The following is a 17440-nucleotide window of genomic DNA, read 5'->3' on the forward strand; positions in this document are numbered from 1 at the left end:
GGGGCTCTGACCCATGGGGGGGGCCCTGACCCATAGGTGGGGGGCTCTGACCCATAAGTGGGGGGCTCTGACCCATGGGGGGGGGGCCCTGACCCATAGGTGGGGGGCTCTGACCCATAAGTGGGGGCTCTGACCCATAAGTGGGGGGCTCTGACCCATGGGGGGGGGCCCTGACCCATAGGTGGGGGCTCTGACCCATAAGTGGGGGCCCTGACCCATAAGTGGGGGGCCCTGACCCATAAGTGGGGGGCCCTGACCCATAGGTGGGGGGCCGGCCCTGACCCATAAGTGGGGGGCCCTGACCCATAAGTGGGGGCCCTGACCCATAAGTGGGGGGCCCTGACCCATGGGGGGGGGGGCCCTGACCCATGGGGGGGGGGGCCCTGACCCATAGGTGGGGGGCTCTGACCCATGGGGGGGGGCCCTGACCCATAAGTGGGGGCCCTGACCCATAGGTGGGGGGCTCTGACCCATAGGTGGGGGGCTCTGACCCATAGGTGGGGGGCCCTGACCCATAAGTGGGGGGCTCTGACCCATGGGGGGGGGCCCTGACCCATGGGGGGGGGGCCCTGCCCCATAGCGGGGGGGCCCTGACCCATAGGTGGGGGCCCTGACCCATAGGTGGGGGTCCCAGACCCATAGGGGAGGGCCCTGACCCATGGGGGGGGGGGCTCTGACCCATAAGTGGGGGCTCTGACCCATAGGGGGGGGCTCTGACCCATAGGGGGGGGCTCTGACCCATAGGTGGGGGGCTCTGACCCATAGGGGGGGGCTCTGACCCATAAGTGGGGGGCTCTGACCCATAGGTGGGGGCCCTGACCCATAGGTGAGGGGGTCCTGGACCCATAAGTGGGGGCCCTGACCCATAAGTGGGGGGGCCCTGACCCATAGGTGGGGGGCCCTGACCCATAGGGGGGGCCCTGACCCATAAGTGGGGGGCTCTGACCCATGGGGGGGGCCCTGACCCATAGGTGGGGGCCCTGACCCATAGGTGGGGGGCTCTGACCCATAAGTGGGGGTCCCGGACCCATAGAAGGCCCCCCTGCCCCACAGAGACCCCCCAGCCCCATAGGGGTCCCCAACCCCATAGGGCCCCCCCCAACCCCATAGGGACCCCCCAGCCCCACAGGGACCCCCCCGCCCCATAGGGACCCTCCCAGCCCCATAGAGCCCCCCACCCCATAGGGACCCCCCAACCCCATAGGGACCCCCCGCCCCACAGGACTCCTCCACCCCATAGGGTCCCCCCCCCCGCTCACGGCCGTGGGGCGGCAGCAGCCAGGGACCCCCAGCCCCATAGGGACCCCCCCCAGCCCCACAGGACTCCCCCACCCCCATAGCCCCCCAGCCCCATAGGACCCCCCCCACCCCATAGGGACCCCCCCAGCCCCATAGGACCCCCCCCACCCCATAGGGACCCCCCCCAGCCCCATAGGACCCCCCCACCCCGTAGGGCCCCCCCCCGCTCACGGCCGTGGGGCGGCAGCAGCCAGGGACCCCCCAGCCCCATAGGAACCCCTCAGCCCCATACAGATCCCCAGTCCCACAAGGATCCCCAGCCCCATAGGACCCCCCCACCCCATAGTGACCCCCCCCACCCCACAGCCCCCCCCCTGCTCATGGCCTTGGGGCGGCAGCAGCCAGGGACCCCCAGCCCCATAGGGACCCCCCCAGCCCCACAGGGCCCCCCAACCCCATAGATGTCCCCAACCCCATAGCGATCCCCAACCCCATAGGGGTTCCCAGCCCCACAGAGACCCCCCAGCCCCATAGACCCCCCCCCACCCCATAGCCCCCAGCCCCATAGAAGTTCTCCAGCCCCACAGAGGGTCTCCAACCCTATAGGGATCCCCGACCCATAGGGATTCTCAACCCCATAGAGCCCCCCAGCCCCATAGGGACCCCCCCAGCCCCACAGGGCCCCCCCAGCCCCACAGGACTCCCCCACCCCATAGCCCCCCAGCCCCATAGGGACCCCCTCCCAACCCCATAGAGCCCCCCAGCCCCATAGAGCCCCCCACCCCATAGGGTCCCCCCCCCGCTCACGGCCATGGGGCGGCAGCAGCCAGGGATCCCCAGCCCCATAGGGACCCCCCCCGCCCCATAGTGACCCCCAACCCCATAGGACCCCCCTAGCCCCACAGGACTCCTCCACCCCATAGCCCCCCCGCCCCATAGGGACCCCCCCCGCCCCACAGGACTCCCCCACCCCATAGGACCCCCCCAACCCCATAGGGGTTCCCAACCCCACAGAGACCCCCCCCCCACCCCATAGTGACCCCCCTGCCCCATAGTGACCCCCCCCGTTGCTCACGGCTGTGGGGCGGCAGCAGCCAGGGACCCCCAGCCCCACATGGACCCCCCCCAGCCCCATAGGAACCCCCCAGCCCCACAGGGACCCCCCAGCCCCATAGAGTCCCCCCAGCCCCACAGGACTCCCCCACCCCATAGCCTCCCAACCCCATAGAGGTCCGCAACCCCATAGTGACCCCCCCAGCCCTACAGGGCCCCCCAGCCCCATAGAGGTCCCCAGCCCCATAGGGACCCCCCCCACCCCATAGCCCCCCCCCCCCGTTGCTCACGGCCGTGGGGCGGCAGCAGCCAGGGACCCCCTGCCCCACAGGGACCCCCCAGCCCCATAGGGCCGCCCCAGCCCCATAGTGACCCCCCAACCCCACAGGGACTCCCCCACCCCATAGGACCCTCAGCCCCATAGGGCCCCCCAACCCCATAGGACCCCCCCCCAACCCCACAGTGACCCCCCAGCCCCATAGGGCCCCCCCCCGCCCCGTAGCCCCCCCCGCTCACGGCCGTGGGGCGGCAGCAGCCAGGGATCCCCTGCCCCATAGGGACCCCCCCAGCCTCATAGTGACCCCCCCACCCCACAGTGACCCCCCCACCCCACAGCCCCCCCCGCTCACGGCCGTGGGGCGGCAGCAGCCAGGCGTTGCAGCGCAGGCGGAACAGCAGCGGGCGGGCGCTGAAGTCGTGGCTGGGGCTGCGCCCCCCCAGCACCAGCAGCACGTCCCCCACCAGCGCCGCCCCATGGAAAAAGTGGGGCTGGGGCTGGGGGGGGGGGGGAAGGGGATTGGGGGGGCTCAGCGCCCCATAGATGCCCCACGGCTGCCCCATATAGCCTGGTATCGCCCCATAGCTGCCCCATGGCTGCCCCACAGCTGCCCCGTAGCTGCCCCATAACTGCCCCATAACTGCCCCATGGCTGCCCCATGGCTGCCCCATAACTGCCCCATAACTGCCCCATAACTGCCCCATGGCTGCCCCATGGCTGCCCCATAACTGCCCCATAACTGCCCCATAACTGCCCCATGGCTGCCCCATAACTGCCCCATAACTGCCCCATAACTGCCCCATAACTGCCCCATAACTGCCCCATGGCTGCCCCATAACTGCCCCATAGCTGCCCCATAACTGCCCCATGGCTGCCCCATGGCTGCCCCATAACTGCCCCATAACTGCCCCCATAACTGCCCCATAACTGCCCCATGGCTGCCCCATAACTGCCCCATAGCTGCCCCATAACTGCCCCATGGCTGCCCCATGGCTGCCCCATGGCTGCCCCATATATCCCGGTATTGCCCCACAGCTGCCCCATATATCCTGGTATCGCCCCATGGCTGCCCCACGGCTGCCCTATAGATGCATGGCAGAGCCCCATAGATGCCCCACAGCTGCCCCACATTTCCTGGTATTTCCCCATAGATGCCACACGTTGCCCCACGGCTGCCCCACAGCCCCTCCACAGCACCCCATGGTGCCCCACAGCACCCCACAGCTGCCCCACCCCACCCCAGAGCGCCCCACACATCACCCCACGGTGCCCCCATGACCCTCCATGACCCCTTGACCCCGCCCCTTGACCCCGCCCCCGTAAGCCCCGCCCCTATGACCCCCCGCCCCATAATCCCTCCCCGTTGACCCCTCCCCCCACGACCCCCATGACCCCCCGCCCCCTTGACCCCGCCCCCTTGACCCCGCCCCCGAGCCCCACCGCCACGACCCTCTCTCCATGACCCTAACCCCACAACCCCACCCCCCATAAGCCCCGCGCCCATAAGCCCCGCCCCCATGACCCCTCCCCCCATGACCCCTCCCCCATGACCCCTCCCCATGACCCCTCCCCATGACCCCTCCCCCATGACCCCTCCCCATGACCCCTCCCCATGACCCCTCCCCCATGACCCCTCCCCATGACCCCTCCCCCATGACCCCTCCCCATGCCCCCACCCCCAATGACCCCACCCCTTTAGCCCCGCCCCCTGACCCCACCCCAAGCCCCTCCCCCTTTAACCCCGCCCCCAAACCCCTCCCCATGACCCCCCCACCACCCCCACCCCCCTTTAACCCCGCCCCCTTTGGCCCCGCCCACCCCCAGGCCCCGCCCCCTTGGCCCCGCCCCCTTAGCCCCCGCCCACCCCTTTAACCCCGCTCCCTTTGGCCCCGCCCACCCCCGAGGCCCCCGCCCCCTTTGGCCCCGCCCCCTTTGGCCCCGCCCCTTGGCCCCGCCCACCCCGAGGCCCCGCCCGCCCCCTTTGGCCCCGCCCACCCCCAGGCCCCGCCCCTTTGGCCCCGCCCCGCCCCGGCCCGCCCACCCCCAGGCCCCGCCCACCTTGGGCCCGTAGGCGGGGGCGAGCAGGCTCCAGGTGCGGGAGGGGCAGTGCAGGCTGTAGAGGTCGGGGGAGGGCGCCACGGCCCCCCCTGCAGCCGCTGCCCCCGAAGACGTAGAGCGCCTCCGAGCCCGCGTGGTACACGGCCGAGTGCCCGTACAGCCCTGGGGGGGCACAGACACGCTTGGGGGGGCCGGGACCCACGCCTGGGGGGCTGGGACCCACACCTGGGGGCTGGGACCCACACCTGGGGGGCTGGGACCCATGTTTGGGGGTCCCAGACCCACACTTGGGGGCTGGCACTCAGATTTGGGGGGCTGGGACCCGTGTTTGGGGGGTTGGAACCCATGTTTGGGGGGCTGGGACTCAGATTTGGGGGGCTGAGACCGAGATCTGGGGGGCTGGGACCCACACTTGGGGGGCTGGGACCCACAACTGGGGGCTGGGACCAAGATTTGGGGGCTGGGACCCAGATTTAGGGGGTTGGGACTCAGATTTGGGGGGCTGGGACACACACTTGGGGGCTGGGACCCACACTTGGGGGCTGGGACCCATGTTTGGGGGGTCAGAGCCACGCCTGGGGGGCTGGGACGCAGATTTAGGGGTTGGGACCCATGTTTGGGGGCTGGGACTCAGATTTGGGGGGCTGAGACTGAGATCTGGGGGGCTGGGACCCACGCCTGGGGGGCTGGGACCCACAACTGGGGGGCTGGGACCCACACCTGGGGGGCTGGGACCCATGTTTGGGGGGCTGGGACCCAGATTTAGGGGCTGGGACCCATGTTTGGGGGCCCAGACACAGATTTGGGGGCTGGGACCCAGATTTGGGGGGCTGGGACCCAGATTTAGGGGGCTGGGACCCATGTTTGGGGGCTGGGACCCAGATTTGGGGGGCTGGGACCCAGATTTAGGGGGCTGGGACCCACACTTGGGGGCTGGGACCCAGATTTAGGGGGCTGGGACCCAGATTTAGGGGCTGGGACCCACAACTGGGGGGCTGGGACCCACATTTAGGGGGCTGGGACCCATGTTTGGGGGGCTGGGACCCAGATTTAGGGGCTGGGACACACACTTGGGGGCTGGGACCCAGATTTAGGGGGCTGGGACCCAGATTTAGGGGGCTGGGACCCACAACTGGGGGCTGGGACCCACATTTAGGGGGCTGGGACCCAGATTTGGGGGGCCGGGACCCAGATTTAGGGGCTGGGACACACACTTGGGGGGCTGGGACCCACACCTGGGGGGCTGGGACCCAGATTTGGGGGCCGGGACCCAGATTTGGGGGCCAGGACCCACACTTGGGGGTCCCAGCCCCCCACCTACAGACCCCACCCTTATGGACCCTCCCCTTTAAGCCCCGCCCCCTTTAGCCCCTCCCACCTGGGGGTGGCCTCTGGTGGCCACCTCCCACAATCACCCCCTCCCCCTTTTAGCCCCTCCCCCTTACAGCCCCCCTTACAGCCCCTCCCCCTTTAAGCCCCTCCCCCTTTAGCCCCGCCCCCTTTAGCCCCTCCCCTCTAAGCCCACCCCCTCTAAGCCCACCCCCTCTAGCCCCTCCCCCTTATAGCCCCTCCCCCTTTAGCCCCTCCCCTTTAGCCCCTCCCCCTTTAGCCCCTCCCCCTTTAGCCCCTCCCCTCTAAGCCCACCCCCTCTAGCCCCTCCCCCTTATAGCCCCGCCCCCTTTAGCTCCTCCCCCTTTAGCCCCTCCCCCTTAGCCCCTCCCCTCTAAGCCCACCCCCTCTAGCCCCTCCCCCTCCAAGCCCCTCCCCTTTAGCCCCCTTTAGCCCCGCCCCCTTTAGCCCCGCCCCCTTTAGCCCCTCCCCCTTTAGCCCCCCCCTTTAGCCCCTCCCCCTCCAAGCCCCTCCCCTTTCGCCCCTCCCCTTTAGCCCCGCCCCCTCTCGCCCCGCCCCCTTTAGCCCCGCCCACCTGGGAGGGCGGGGCCTCTGGTGGCCACCTCCCGCCAGCCGTCGCCCCCCGGGGGCAGCTCCAGCAGGCGCCGGTTGAAGCCCCCCGGGGGCTGAAGCCCCCAGCAGCAGCAGGCGGCCCCCGGCCCCCCCCGTCAGCGAGTGCCCGGCCACGGGGGCAGCGGGGGGGCCTGGGGGGGGGGTGGGGGGGTGAGGGGGGCCACGGGACCCCAAAAGACCCCCCGCATAGCGACCCCCCATAGGGACCCCCAAGGGACCCCCCCAACCCAATAGGGAACCCATAGGGGGGGGGCAGCGGGGGGGCCTGGGGGGGGGGCGGGGTGGTGAGGGGGGCCATGGGACACCAAAAGACCCCCCCATAGGGACCCCCCAAAGGGACCCTCCCAAGGGACCCCCCCCCATATGGACCCCCCCATAGGGACCCCAAAGGGATCCCCCCATAGGGACCCCCAAAGGGACCCCCCATACGGACCCTCCCCCATAAGGACCCCCATAGGGACCGCCCCCTTAAGGGACCCCCCCCCATAGGGACCCCCAAAGGGACCCCCCCCAAACGGCCCCCCCCCCATAAGGACCCCCCCAAAGGGACCCCCCCCAAAGGGACGCTCCCATAGGCACCCCCCCCATAGGGACCCCCACATAAGGACTCCCCAAGGGACCCCCCCCAAAGGACCCCCCTTAGGGACCCCAAAGGGACCCCCATAGGGACCCCCAAGGGACCCCCCCCCCAACCCAATAGGGAACCCATAGGGGGGGCAGCGGGGGGGGCCGGGGGGGCGGGGGGGTGAGGGGGGGCCATGGGACCCCAAAAGACCCCCCAAAGGGACCCCCCATAGGGACCCCCAAGGGACCCCCCCCAACCCAATAGGGAACCCATGGGGGGGCAGCGGGGGGGGCCTGGGGGGCGGGGGGTGAGGGTGGGGTGGGGGGACCCCAAAGACCCCCCATAGGGACCCCCCAAAGGACCCCCCCCATAGGGACCCCCCAATAGGGACCCCAAAGGGACCCCCCCCATAGGGACCCCCCCCCCCCCATAGGGACCCCCATAGGGACCCCCCCCCATAAGGACCCCCAAGGGACCCCCCCCAAGGGACCCCCCCAAAGGGGCCCCCCCCTTAAGGGACCCCCTCCATAGGGACCCCAAGGGACCCCCCAAAAGGGACCCCCCAGGACCCCATAGCCCCCCATAGCGCCCCCCCAGGACCCCATAACCCCCTTAGGACCCCATAACCCCCCCGGACCCCCAGAACCCCATAACCCCCCGTTAGGACCCTATAGCCCGCCCCAGGACCCCATAGCCCCCCCAAGATCCCATAAACCCCCCATAGCCCCCCCGGACCCCCCCAGGACCCCCAGGACCCCATAACCCCCCATAGCCCCCCTTAGCCCCTCCTTAGTCCCCCCTAAGACCCCATAACCCCCCCTTAGGACCCCATAACCCCCCTTAGAACCCTATAACCCCCATAGCCCCCCATAGGCCCGCCCACGACCCCATTACCCCCCTTAAGACCCCATAACCCCCCAGGACCCCATAAACCCCCAGAACCCCCCCCAGGACCCCACAGCCCCCCATAGCCCCCCCCCAGGACCCCATAACCCCCCCATAGCCCCCCATAGTCCCCCCCAGGACCCCATAACCCCCCCAGGACCCCATAGCTCCCCCACGACCCCATAACCCCCGCATAACCCCCATAACCCCCCTAAGATCCCATAGCCCCCCAGGACCCCATAACCCCCCCATAACCCCCCAGGACCCCATAACCCCCCCTTAGGACCCTCTAACCCCCCCCATAGCCCCCCATAGCCCCCCATAGCCCCCCTAAGACCCCATAATCCCCCCCACGACCCCCCCCAAGACCTCATAACCACCCCCAGGACCCCATAGCCCCCCCCCACGACCCCATAACCCCCCCTTAAGACCCCATAACCCCCCCCACGACCCCATAACCCTCCATAACCCCCCTTAGGACCCCATAACCCCCCCATAACCCCCCCATAACCCCCCAGGACCCCATAGCCCCCCCCAGGACCCCATAACCCCCCATAACCCCCCCAAGACCCCATAACCCCCCAGGACCCCATAACCCCCCCCATAGCCCCCCCTAAGACCCCATAACCCCCCCCAGGACCCCATAACCCCCCCATAGCCCCCCATAACCCCCCCAAGACCCCATAACCCCCCCCAGGACCCCATAACCCCCCCCCATAGCCCCCCATAACCCCCCAGGACCCCCCCGGCCCCCCCACCTGGTGCTGGCGCCACTGCAGGCTCCCCAGGTCGAGCTCCCAGGCGTCGGCGGCGACCCCCCGCCCCCAGGAGCCCCCCACGACCACCAGGGCCCCGCGGGGGGGGCGCAGGGCGGCGGCGTGGAAGGCGCGGGGGGAGGGCCCGGCCCCCCTGGGGCCCCCCCGCCAGCACCTGGGTCCAGCGGCCCTCGGGCACCGAGAACCTGGGGGGGGGCGGGGTCATAAGGAGGGGGTGGGCGGGGTCATAAGGGGTGGGCGGGGCCATGGGGTGGGCGGGGCCTCGGGGTGGGCGGGGTCATCAAGGGGTGGGTGGGGCCTCGGGGGTGGGTGTGGCAACAAGGGGGGTGGGGGGGTCAAGGGGGTGGGCGGGGTCACGCAGGGGTGGGGTCACGAGGGGGCGGGGTCATAAGGAGGGGTGGGCAGGGTCATAAGTGGTGGGCGGGGCCACGGGGGTGGGTGGGGTCGGGGGGCGGGTATGGGCGGGACTACAGACAGTGGGCGGGGTCAAGGGGTGGGTGGGCGGGGCCACAGGAGGTGGGTGTGGTATCGAGGGGGTGGGCGGGGTCATAAGGGGTGGGAGGAGTCAGAGGGGGTGGGCGGGGTTATGGGGTGGGCGGAGGCCTCGGGAGTGGGCGGGGCCACCAGGGGTGGGTGGGGTCATACAGGGTGGGAGGAGTCAAGAGGGGTGGGCGTGGCCACGGGAGGTGGGTGTGGCATCGAGAGGTGGGTGTGGTATTGAGCGGGTGGGTGGGGTCAGGGGTGGGCGGGGGTCAGTCGGGGTGGGCGGGGTCACGGGGGGCGGGGTCATAGGAGGTGGGTGTGGCATCGAGGGGGTGGGCGGGGTTAACGGGGGCACAAGGGGTGGGCGGGGCCTTTGGGCGGTGGGCGGGGCCTCGGGGTGGGCAGGGTTATGGGGGCGGGGTCATAGGAGGTGGGTGTGGCAACAAGGGGGTGGGGGTTCAAGGGGGTGGGCGGGGTCACCCGGGGGTGGGGTCACGAGGGGCGGGGTCATAAGGGGGGTGGGCGGGGTCATAAGGGGTGGGCGGGGCCACGGGAGGTGGGTGTGGCAACAAGGGAGTGGGTGGGGTCAGCAGGAGTGGGCGGAGTAAGCAGGGGTGGGCGGGGTCAGCGGGGTGGGAGGAGTCAAGAGGGGTGGGCGGGGTTAAGAGGGGTGGGCAGGGTCACGGGGGGTGGGCGGGGCCTCGGGGTTGGGTGTGGCATCGAGGGGGTGGGGGGGGTTAACGGGGGCACGAGGGGCGGGGTCATAGGGGGTGGGCGGGGCCACGGGAGGTGGGTGGGGTCATAAGAGGTGGGCGGGGCATTGGGGGGTGGGCGGGGCCAGCAGGGGTGGGGGGACAACAGAGAATGGGCGGGGTCAACGGGGTGGGCGGGGTCCTGAGGGGCGGGGTCTTAAGGGGTGGGCGGGGCCTCAGGGTTTGGGTGGCTTAGGAGGAGTGGGCGTGGCCACGAGGGATGGGGGCGGGGTCAGGAGGTGGTGGGCGGGGCTTCAGGGGGTGGGCGTGGCCAAGAGGTGGGCGTGGCCAATGGGGGTGGGCGTGGCCAATCAGGAGGAGTGGGCGGGGCTACAGGGGACACCTGGGAGAGGGGGAGGTCAATGAGGGGGCGTGGCCAAAGGAAGGCGGGGGGCGGGGTGGGGCCCCCGGTGGGCGTGGCCGAAGGGGAAGGGGGCGTGGCCTACCGGTAGAGGCTTCCCAGCAGCCCCCGCTGCAGCGAGAGCCCCCCGAAGACCCAGAGGGAGGGGCCGGGGCCGGGCACCATCGAGTGGCCGAAGCGCTGCAGGAAGTGGGCGGCGGCCTCCTGGGGGGGCGTGGCCAACCGAGAGGGGGCGTGGTCACGGGTGGGCGTGGTCACAAAGGGGCGGGGGAAGGGGGCGGGGCTGGCACTCACGGCTCCCGGAGGCCCCGCCTCCAGCTCCTCCCACTCCAGGCCCCGCCCCTCGCAGTCGGGGGGCGTCGAGGGTCTGGGGGGAAGGGGCGGGGTCAAGGGGGCGGGGGCCACGTAGCCACGCCCCACGTGGCATAAGCCCCGCCCCCAGATGGAACCCAGGCTCCAAACCCCGCCCCCAACCTCATAGCCCCGCCCCAACCACAAAGCCCCGCCCATATCATTAGCCCCGCCCCCACGCCCTTAGCCACGCCCCCTAACCCCATAGCCCCGCCCCACGCCCTAAGCCACGCCCACAACCCCATAGCCCCGCCCACAACCCCATTGCCCCACCCCTGACCTCCCCTGAAGCCCCGCCCCTCAACCAATAGCCCCGCCCCCAAGGCAGATAGCCCCGCCCCTTACCCAGTAGCCCCGCCCCCAAGGCAGATAGCCCCGCCCCTTACCCAGTAGCCCCGCCCCCGCCCTTTAGCCCCGCCCACAAACTACAAGCCCCTCCCCTTGCCCGTAGCCCCACCCCTTATCCCGTAGCCCGCCCACAACCCCATAGCCCTGCCCCTAGCCCCTCCCCAGCCCCCTTAGCCCCGCCCCCAACCCTTAGCCCCACCCCAACCCCCTAGCCCCGCCCCCACCCTATTAGCCCCGCCCCCTTTCCCTTAGCCCCGCCCCCAGCCCACCCAATAAACCCCGCCCCAACCCCATAGCTCCACCCCTGTCTCCCCTAAAGCCCCGCCCCTCACCCAGTAGCCCCGCCCCCAACCCCATAACCACGCCCCCAACCCCTAGCCCCGCCCCCACCCACCTAGCCCCTCCCACAACCCCTTAGCCCCGCCCCCTAGATCGTAGCCCCGCCCACAACCCCGTACCCCACCCTCCCAAGGGCCCCGCCCGTCACCCAGTAGCCCCTCCCCCACCCCATAACCACGCCCACAGCCCCTAGCCACGCCCCCACCCCATTAGCCCCTCCCACAACCCTTTAGCCACGCCTCCTAGATCGTAGCCCCGCCCACAACCCCGTACCCCAACCCCACCTGGAGCCCCGCCCCTCACCCAGTAGCCCCGCCCCCCAACCACCATAACCACGCCCACAGCCCCTAGCCCTACCCCCACCTCATTAGCTCCTCCCCCAACCCATTAGCCCCTCCCCCAACCCATTAGCCCCGCCCCAACCCATTAGCCCGCCCCTTTCCCCTATCCCTGCCCCTTTCCCCTAGCCCCGCCCCCTTTCCCCTAGCCCCGCCCCCTTTCTCCTAGCCCCGCCCCCTTTCCCTATCCCCGCCCCTTTCCCCTAGCCCCGCCCCCTTTCCCTATCCCCGCCCCTTTCCCCTAGCCCCGCCCCCTTTCCCTAGCCCCGCCCCTTTCTCCAAGCCCCGCCCCCTTTCCCTATCCCCGCCCCTTTCCCTAGCCCCGCCCCCTTTCCCTAGCCCCGCCCCCTTTCCCTAGCCCCGCCCCCTTTCCCTAGCCCCGCCCCCTTTCCCTAGCCCCGCCCCTCACCTCGTTGCAGGCCTTCCTCTCCTCCCCCTCCTCCTCCTCCTCTTCCCCCCCCGGGCGGGGCGGGGCCTGGAGGGGGCGGGGCGTCGCCGGAGGGGCGTGGCCTCGTCAGGCCCCGCCCCCGGCCCCGCCCCGCAGCCCCGCCCCCCGCAGCGCCGCACGGTGACGTTGAAGGCGGGGGGAGGGGCGCCCTCGGCGAACAGCACCAGCACCCCTGGGGGGGGGGGGGGGGGGTTAAAACCGGGGGGGCTGAAATTGGGGGGGCTTAAAAGGTTGGGGGGGATAGAAATTTGGGGGGGGTCCTAAAAATTTGGGGGGGTCCTAAAAATTTGGGGGGGTCCTAAAAATTTGGGGGGGGGGCTTAAAATGTTGGGGGGGGGCAAAAAATTTGGGGGGGGGCCCTAAAAATTAGGGGGGTCCTAAAAATTGGGGGGGTCCTAAAAATTGGGGGGGGGGGCTTAAAAGGTTGGGGGGTCCGAAATATTGGGGGGGTCCTAAAATTGGGGGGGGTCTTAAAATGTTGGGGGGGGGTCCTAAAAATTGGGGGAGGGGCTTGAAATGTTGGGGGGGGTCCTAAAATTGGGGGGTCCTAAAATGGGGGCGGAGTCCTAAAAATTGGGGGGGAGTCCTAAAAATATTGGGGGGGGGGTCCTTAAAATTTGGGGGGGTCTTAAAATGTTGGAGGGGAGTCCTAAAAATTTGGGGGGGTCTAAAAATTGGGGGGCTTAAAAGGTTGGGGGGGCTTAAAACGTTGGGGGGGTCCAAAAATTGGGGGGGGTCCGAAAAATTGGGGGGGTCATTAAATGTTGGGGGGGAGGCCTAAAAATTTGGGGTCCTAAAAATTGTGGGGGCTTAAAAGGTTGGGAGGGGCTTAAAAGGTTGGGGGGGTCCAAAAATTGGGGGGGGGCCCAAAAATTGGGGGGGGGGCCTAAAAATATTGGGGGGTCCTAAAAATTTGGGGAGGGAGTCCTAAAAATTGGGGGGGCTTAAAATGTTGGGGGGGTCCTAAAATATTGGGGGGGTCCTAAAATATTGGGGGGGCTTAAAAGGTTGGGGGGCTTAAAACGTTGGGGGGCGAAAAATTGGGGGGGGGGGTCCTAAAATATTGGGGGGGTCCTAAAATATTGGGGGGGGGGGCCTAAAAACTGGGGGGGGTGAAATGTTGGGGGGGGGGGGGGTCCTAAAAATTGGGGGCGTCCAAAAAATTTGGAGGGCAGCTTAAAATGTTGGGGGCTCCTAAAAATGGGGGGGGGTCCCAAAATTTTGGGGGTGGGGGGGTCCTAAACTTTTTGGGGGGTCCCAAATTTTTGGGGGGTCCCAAATTTTTTGGGGGGGGGCCTAAAATTTTTGGGGGAGTCCCAAAACAATGTGGGGGGAGTTCTAAAATTTCGGGGGGGGGGTCCCAAATTTTTTGGGTGGGTCCCAAATTTTTTTTGGGGGGGGGGGGCCAAATTTTTTTGGGGGTGGTCCTAAAATTTTGGTGGTGGTCCTAAATTTTTGGGGGGGGGGGCCTAAAATTTGGGGGAGGGGCCCCAAATTTTTTGGGGAGGGGTCCTAAAATTTTGGGGGGGGGGTCCTAAAATTTTGGGGGGGTCCTAAAATTTTTGGGGGCGGTCTCAAAATATTTGGGGGGGGGGGTCCCAAATTTTTGGGGGGGTCCCAAATTTTTTGGGGGGGGGGTCCCAAATTTTTTTGGGGGGGGTCCTAAAATTTTTTTGGGGGGGGGGGGGTCTCACCGGAGCGCGCCACCAGGGTTTGGGGCCGGGGGCCGCGGCCGCAGAAGGCCCCCAGCAGCTTGGGGTCCCCCCCCCCCCCCCGCCGAGGGAATCGGGAGCCCGTCGTAGGCGTACAGGTACCGCTCCTGGGGGGGGGGGGGCAATAAATTGGGGGGGGCAATTAGGGGGGCAGGTGGACCCCCTCAGCCCCCCATTTACCCCAGCCCCCCCCGTTTACCCCAGCCCCCCCATTTACCCCAGTACCCCCCAATTTGCCCCATTGACCCCCCAATTTGCCCCCCACCCCCGATTTGCCCCCCCATTTGCCCCCACCCCCAAATTTGCCCCCCATTGCCCCCCAAATTACCCCCCTTTTGCCCCCCGCTGCCCCCCCATTTACCCCGGTACCCCCCCATTTGCCCCCCAATTGCCCCCCCCTGCCCCCCCGTCTACCCCCCACCGCCCCAATTGCCCCCTTTGCCCCCCCATTCCCCCCACCCCCCATTTACCCCCCATTTGCCCCCCGACCCCCCCATTACCCCCCCAATTGCCCCCCAACCCCCCCAATACCCCCATTACCCCCCATTTGCCCCCCAACCCCCCATAACCCCCCCATTTACCCCCCCAAGCCCCCAATTACCCCCCCCAATACCCCCCAATTACCCCCCAGACCCCCATTTACCCCCCCATTTGCCCCCCCACCCCCCAATTACCCCCATAACCCCCCCAGGCCCCCCAACCCCCCCCGGTACCCCCCAATTGCCCCCATTGCCCCCCCATTTGCCCCCCAACCCCCCCAATTTACCCCCCAACCCCCCCCATTTGCCCCCCCACCCCCCATAGCCCCCCTAACCCCCCCAAATACCCCCCCATAACCCCCATTTGCCCCCCACCCCCCAAAACCCCCTAACCCCCCTTAACCCCCCCCAATTCCCCCCCAACCCCCCCCCCCCCCCCCCATAGCCCCCCCCCATTTTACCCCCCCCCCCCAAAAATTTTCGCCCCCCCCCCACCTCGCAGGGCTCCCCCTGGGGGGTCCGGGGTGCACGGTGAAGGCCAGGGGGGCAGGGTTCTCGCCCCCCCCCGCAGGATCCCCTCCCCCCCCCCCCGTCACCACCCAGAGGCAGTGGCCGGGGGGGGGCCAAGGGGGGCGCCGGGGGGGCCCCGTGCTCAGCCCCGGCGGGCGGGGGGCCCACGACCGACACCAGCGCCCGGCCCCGGCACGGGAGGAAACACGGGGGGGGGCAGGCCTGGGGGGGGGGGGCAAAATGGGGGGGGTCACTACGAGCCCCCTCCCCCCCCCAAAAAAAAATTAACCCCCCCCAAAGCCCTGGGACCCCCCCCAGAGGACTTGGACCCCCCCAAATGACCCCCCCAGTGCCCCCCCCCCATTCAGGACCCCCCAGACCCCAAATGCCCCCCCCAACCCCCCCCAGGACCCCCCATTTACCCCATTCCCCCCAACCCCCCCAGGACCCCCCCCCCAGGACCCCAAATGCCCCCCCCCAGGACCCCCCCAACCCCCCCAGGACCCCCCATTTACCCCAGTGCCCCCCCGCCCACCCCATTGCCCCCCAGGACCCCAAATGCCCCCCCCAAACCCCCCAACCCCCCAGGACCCCCCATTTACCCCATCCCCCCCCCCAAGCCCCCAGGACCCCCCAGGACCCCAAATGCCCCCCAGGACCCCCCAACCCCCCCCCTTTTCCCCCCAAACCCCAGGACCCCCCAGGACCCCAAATGCCCCCCCCAAGACCCCCCACCCCCCCAATTACCCCCCGACCCCCCCCCATTTGACCCCCCCAATTACCCCCCACCCCCCCAATTATCTCCCCCCACCCCCCCCCCCCACCCCCCCCTTTACCCCCCCCATTTACCCCCCCCCCCCCATTTACCCCTCGCAGGTGCCGTTGGTGCCGCAGGGGGGATTGGGGCTCGCGCCCCCCGGGCCCCCCCCTCGCTCTTCTCCTCGGCGCCCCCCCCCGGGGGGAGGCCCAGCCCCTGCTGGGGGGGCAGCTGGGGGGGGGGGGGGGGAAAAGGGGGGTAAATTTGGGGGGGGGGACAGAGACCCCCAGGACCCCCCCAGAGCCCCCCTATAGCCCCCCCAACCCCCCCATGACCCCCCCAAAACCCCCCCAAATTACCCCCCCGCCCCGTATTTGCCCCCCCATTTACCCCACCCCCCATTTACCCCCGCATTTACCCCCCACCCCATATTTGCCCCCCATGACCCCCCCAAAACCCCCCCAAATTACCCCCCGCCCCATATTTGCCCCCCATTTACCCCCCCCCATTGCCCCCCCACCCCATATTTGCCCCCCATAACCCCCCTTATTTACCCCCCACCCCATATTTGCCCCCCATAACCCCCCCAAATTACCCCCCGCCCCATATTTGCCCCCCATTTACCCCACCCCCCATTTACCCCCCATTTACCCCCCACCCCATATTTGCCCCCCATAACCCCCCAAATTACCCCCCGCCCCATATTTGCCCCCCCCATTTACCCCACCCCCCCATTTACCCCCGCATTTACCCCCCCACCCCATATTTGCCCCCCCATAACCCCCCCAAACCCCCCCAATTTACCCCCCGCCCCATATTTGCCCCCCATTTACCCCCCCATTGCCCCCCCACCCCATATTTACCCCCCATAACCCCCCCTCTTTTCCCCCCACCCCATATTTGCCCCCCACTTACCCCCCATTGCCCCCCCACCCCATATTTACCCCCCCATAACCCCCCTTTTTTCCCCCCCGCCCCATATTTGCCCCCCCATTTACCCCCCCATTGCCCCCCCCCCCATATCCCCCCCCCCCCCATTATGCCCCCCCATTACCCCCCCCCCCCCCCCGCCCCAACTCACCTCTCGCACGCCCCCCCTCGGCTCCCGGGGGGCAGTTTTGGGGTGCGGGGGGGTCCGGGGGTCTCGGCCCCGGGGGGCAGCGGGCGAAGGCCCAGCGCGCCCCCCGCCCCCCCAGCGCCGCCGAGCAGTTGGGGAAGGGCCAGGGGGAGGCGAAGTCGCCCTCCAGGCACCTGGGGGGGGGGGGTCACGGGGGGGGTCACGGCCGGACCCGTAAGTGGGGGGGCCCCATAGACACCCCACATCGCCCCCTAAATACCACAGCCCCCCGTAACCCCCCATAACCCCCCATAGCCCCCCACAACCCCCCCATAACCCCCCCATTCCCCCCTTGCCCCCCATATCCCCCATTTCCCCCCCAATTCCCCCCATACCCCCCATTACCCCCCCATAACCCCCCATATGCCCCATAACCCCCCCATAACACCCCACACCCCCCATATCCCCCCTTAACCCCCATATGACCCCATAACCCCCCCATAACCCCCCCACACCACCCCATAACCCCCCATTACTCCCCCCATGACCCCCCATATCCCCCCTGTAACCCTCCCCATCACCCCATAACCCCCCCATGTGACCCCATAACCCCCCCATTTCCCCCCACACCCCCCCATACCCCCCACACCCCCCCATACCCCCCATACCCCCCCATACCCCCCCATACCC

General features: G+C 69.2%; 1 protein-coding gene across 1 annotated transcript in view; it reads right to left on the bottom strand.

The window, feature by feature from the left end:
- The window catches only part of MEGF8 (multiple EGF like domains 8), a 68874-nt gene that overhangs the window by 19163 nt on the left and 32271 nt on the right, over positions 1–17440 (bottom strand). Inside the window, 11 exon segments of the mRNA XM_066987020.1 lie at positions 2887–3066; positions 4628–4715; positions 4717–4789; positions 6552–6642; positions 8798–8942; positions 8944–9000; positions 10497–10615; positions 10706–10778; positions 12197–12262; positions 14044–14054; positions 16775–16944. Coding sequence (XP_066843121.1) covers positions 2887–3066; positions 4628–4715; positions 4717–4789; positions 6552–6642; positions 8798–8942; positions 8944–9000; positions 10497–10615; positions 10706–10778; positions 12197–12262; positions 14044–14054; positions 16775–16944 — 1073 coding nt within the window.

Source organism: Anser cygnoides, chromosome 37, assembly GCF_040182565.1.
Source record: "Anser cygnoides isolate HZ-2024a breed goose chromosome 37, Taihu_goose_T2T_genome, whole genome shotgun sequence".
Taxonomy (NCBI): Eukaryota; Metazoa; Chordata; class Aves; order Anseriformes; family Anatidae; genus Anser; species Anser cygnoides.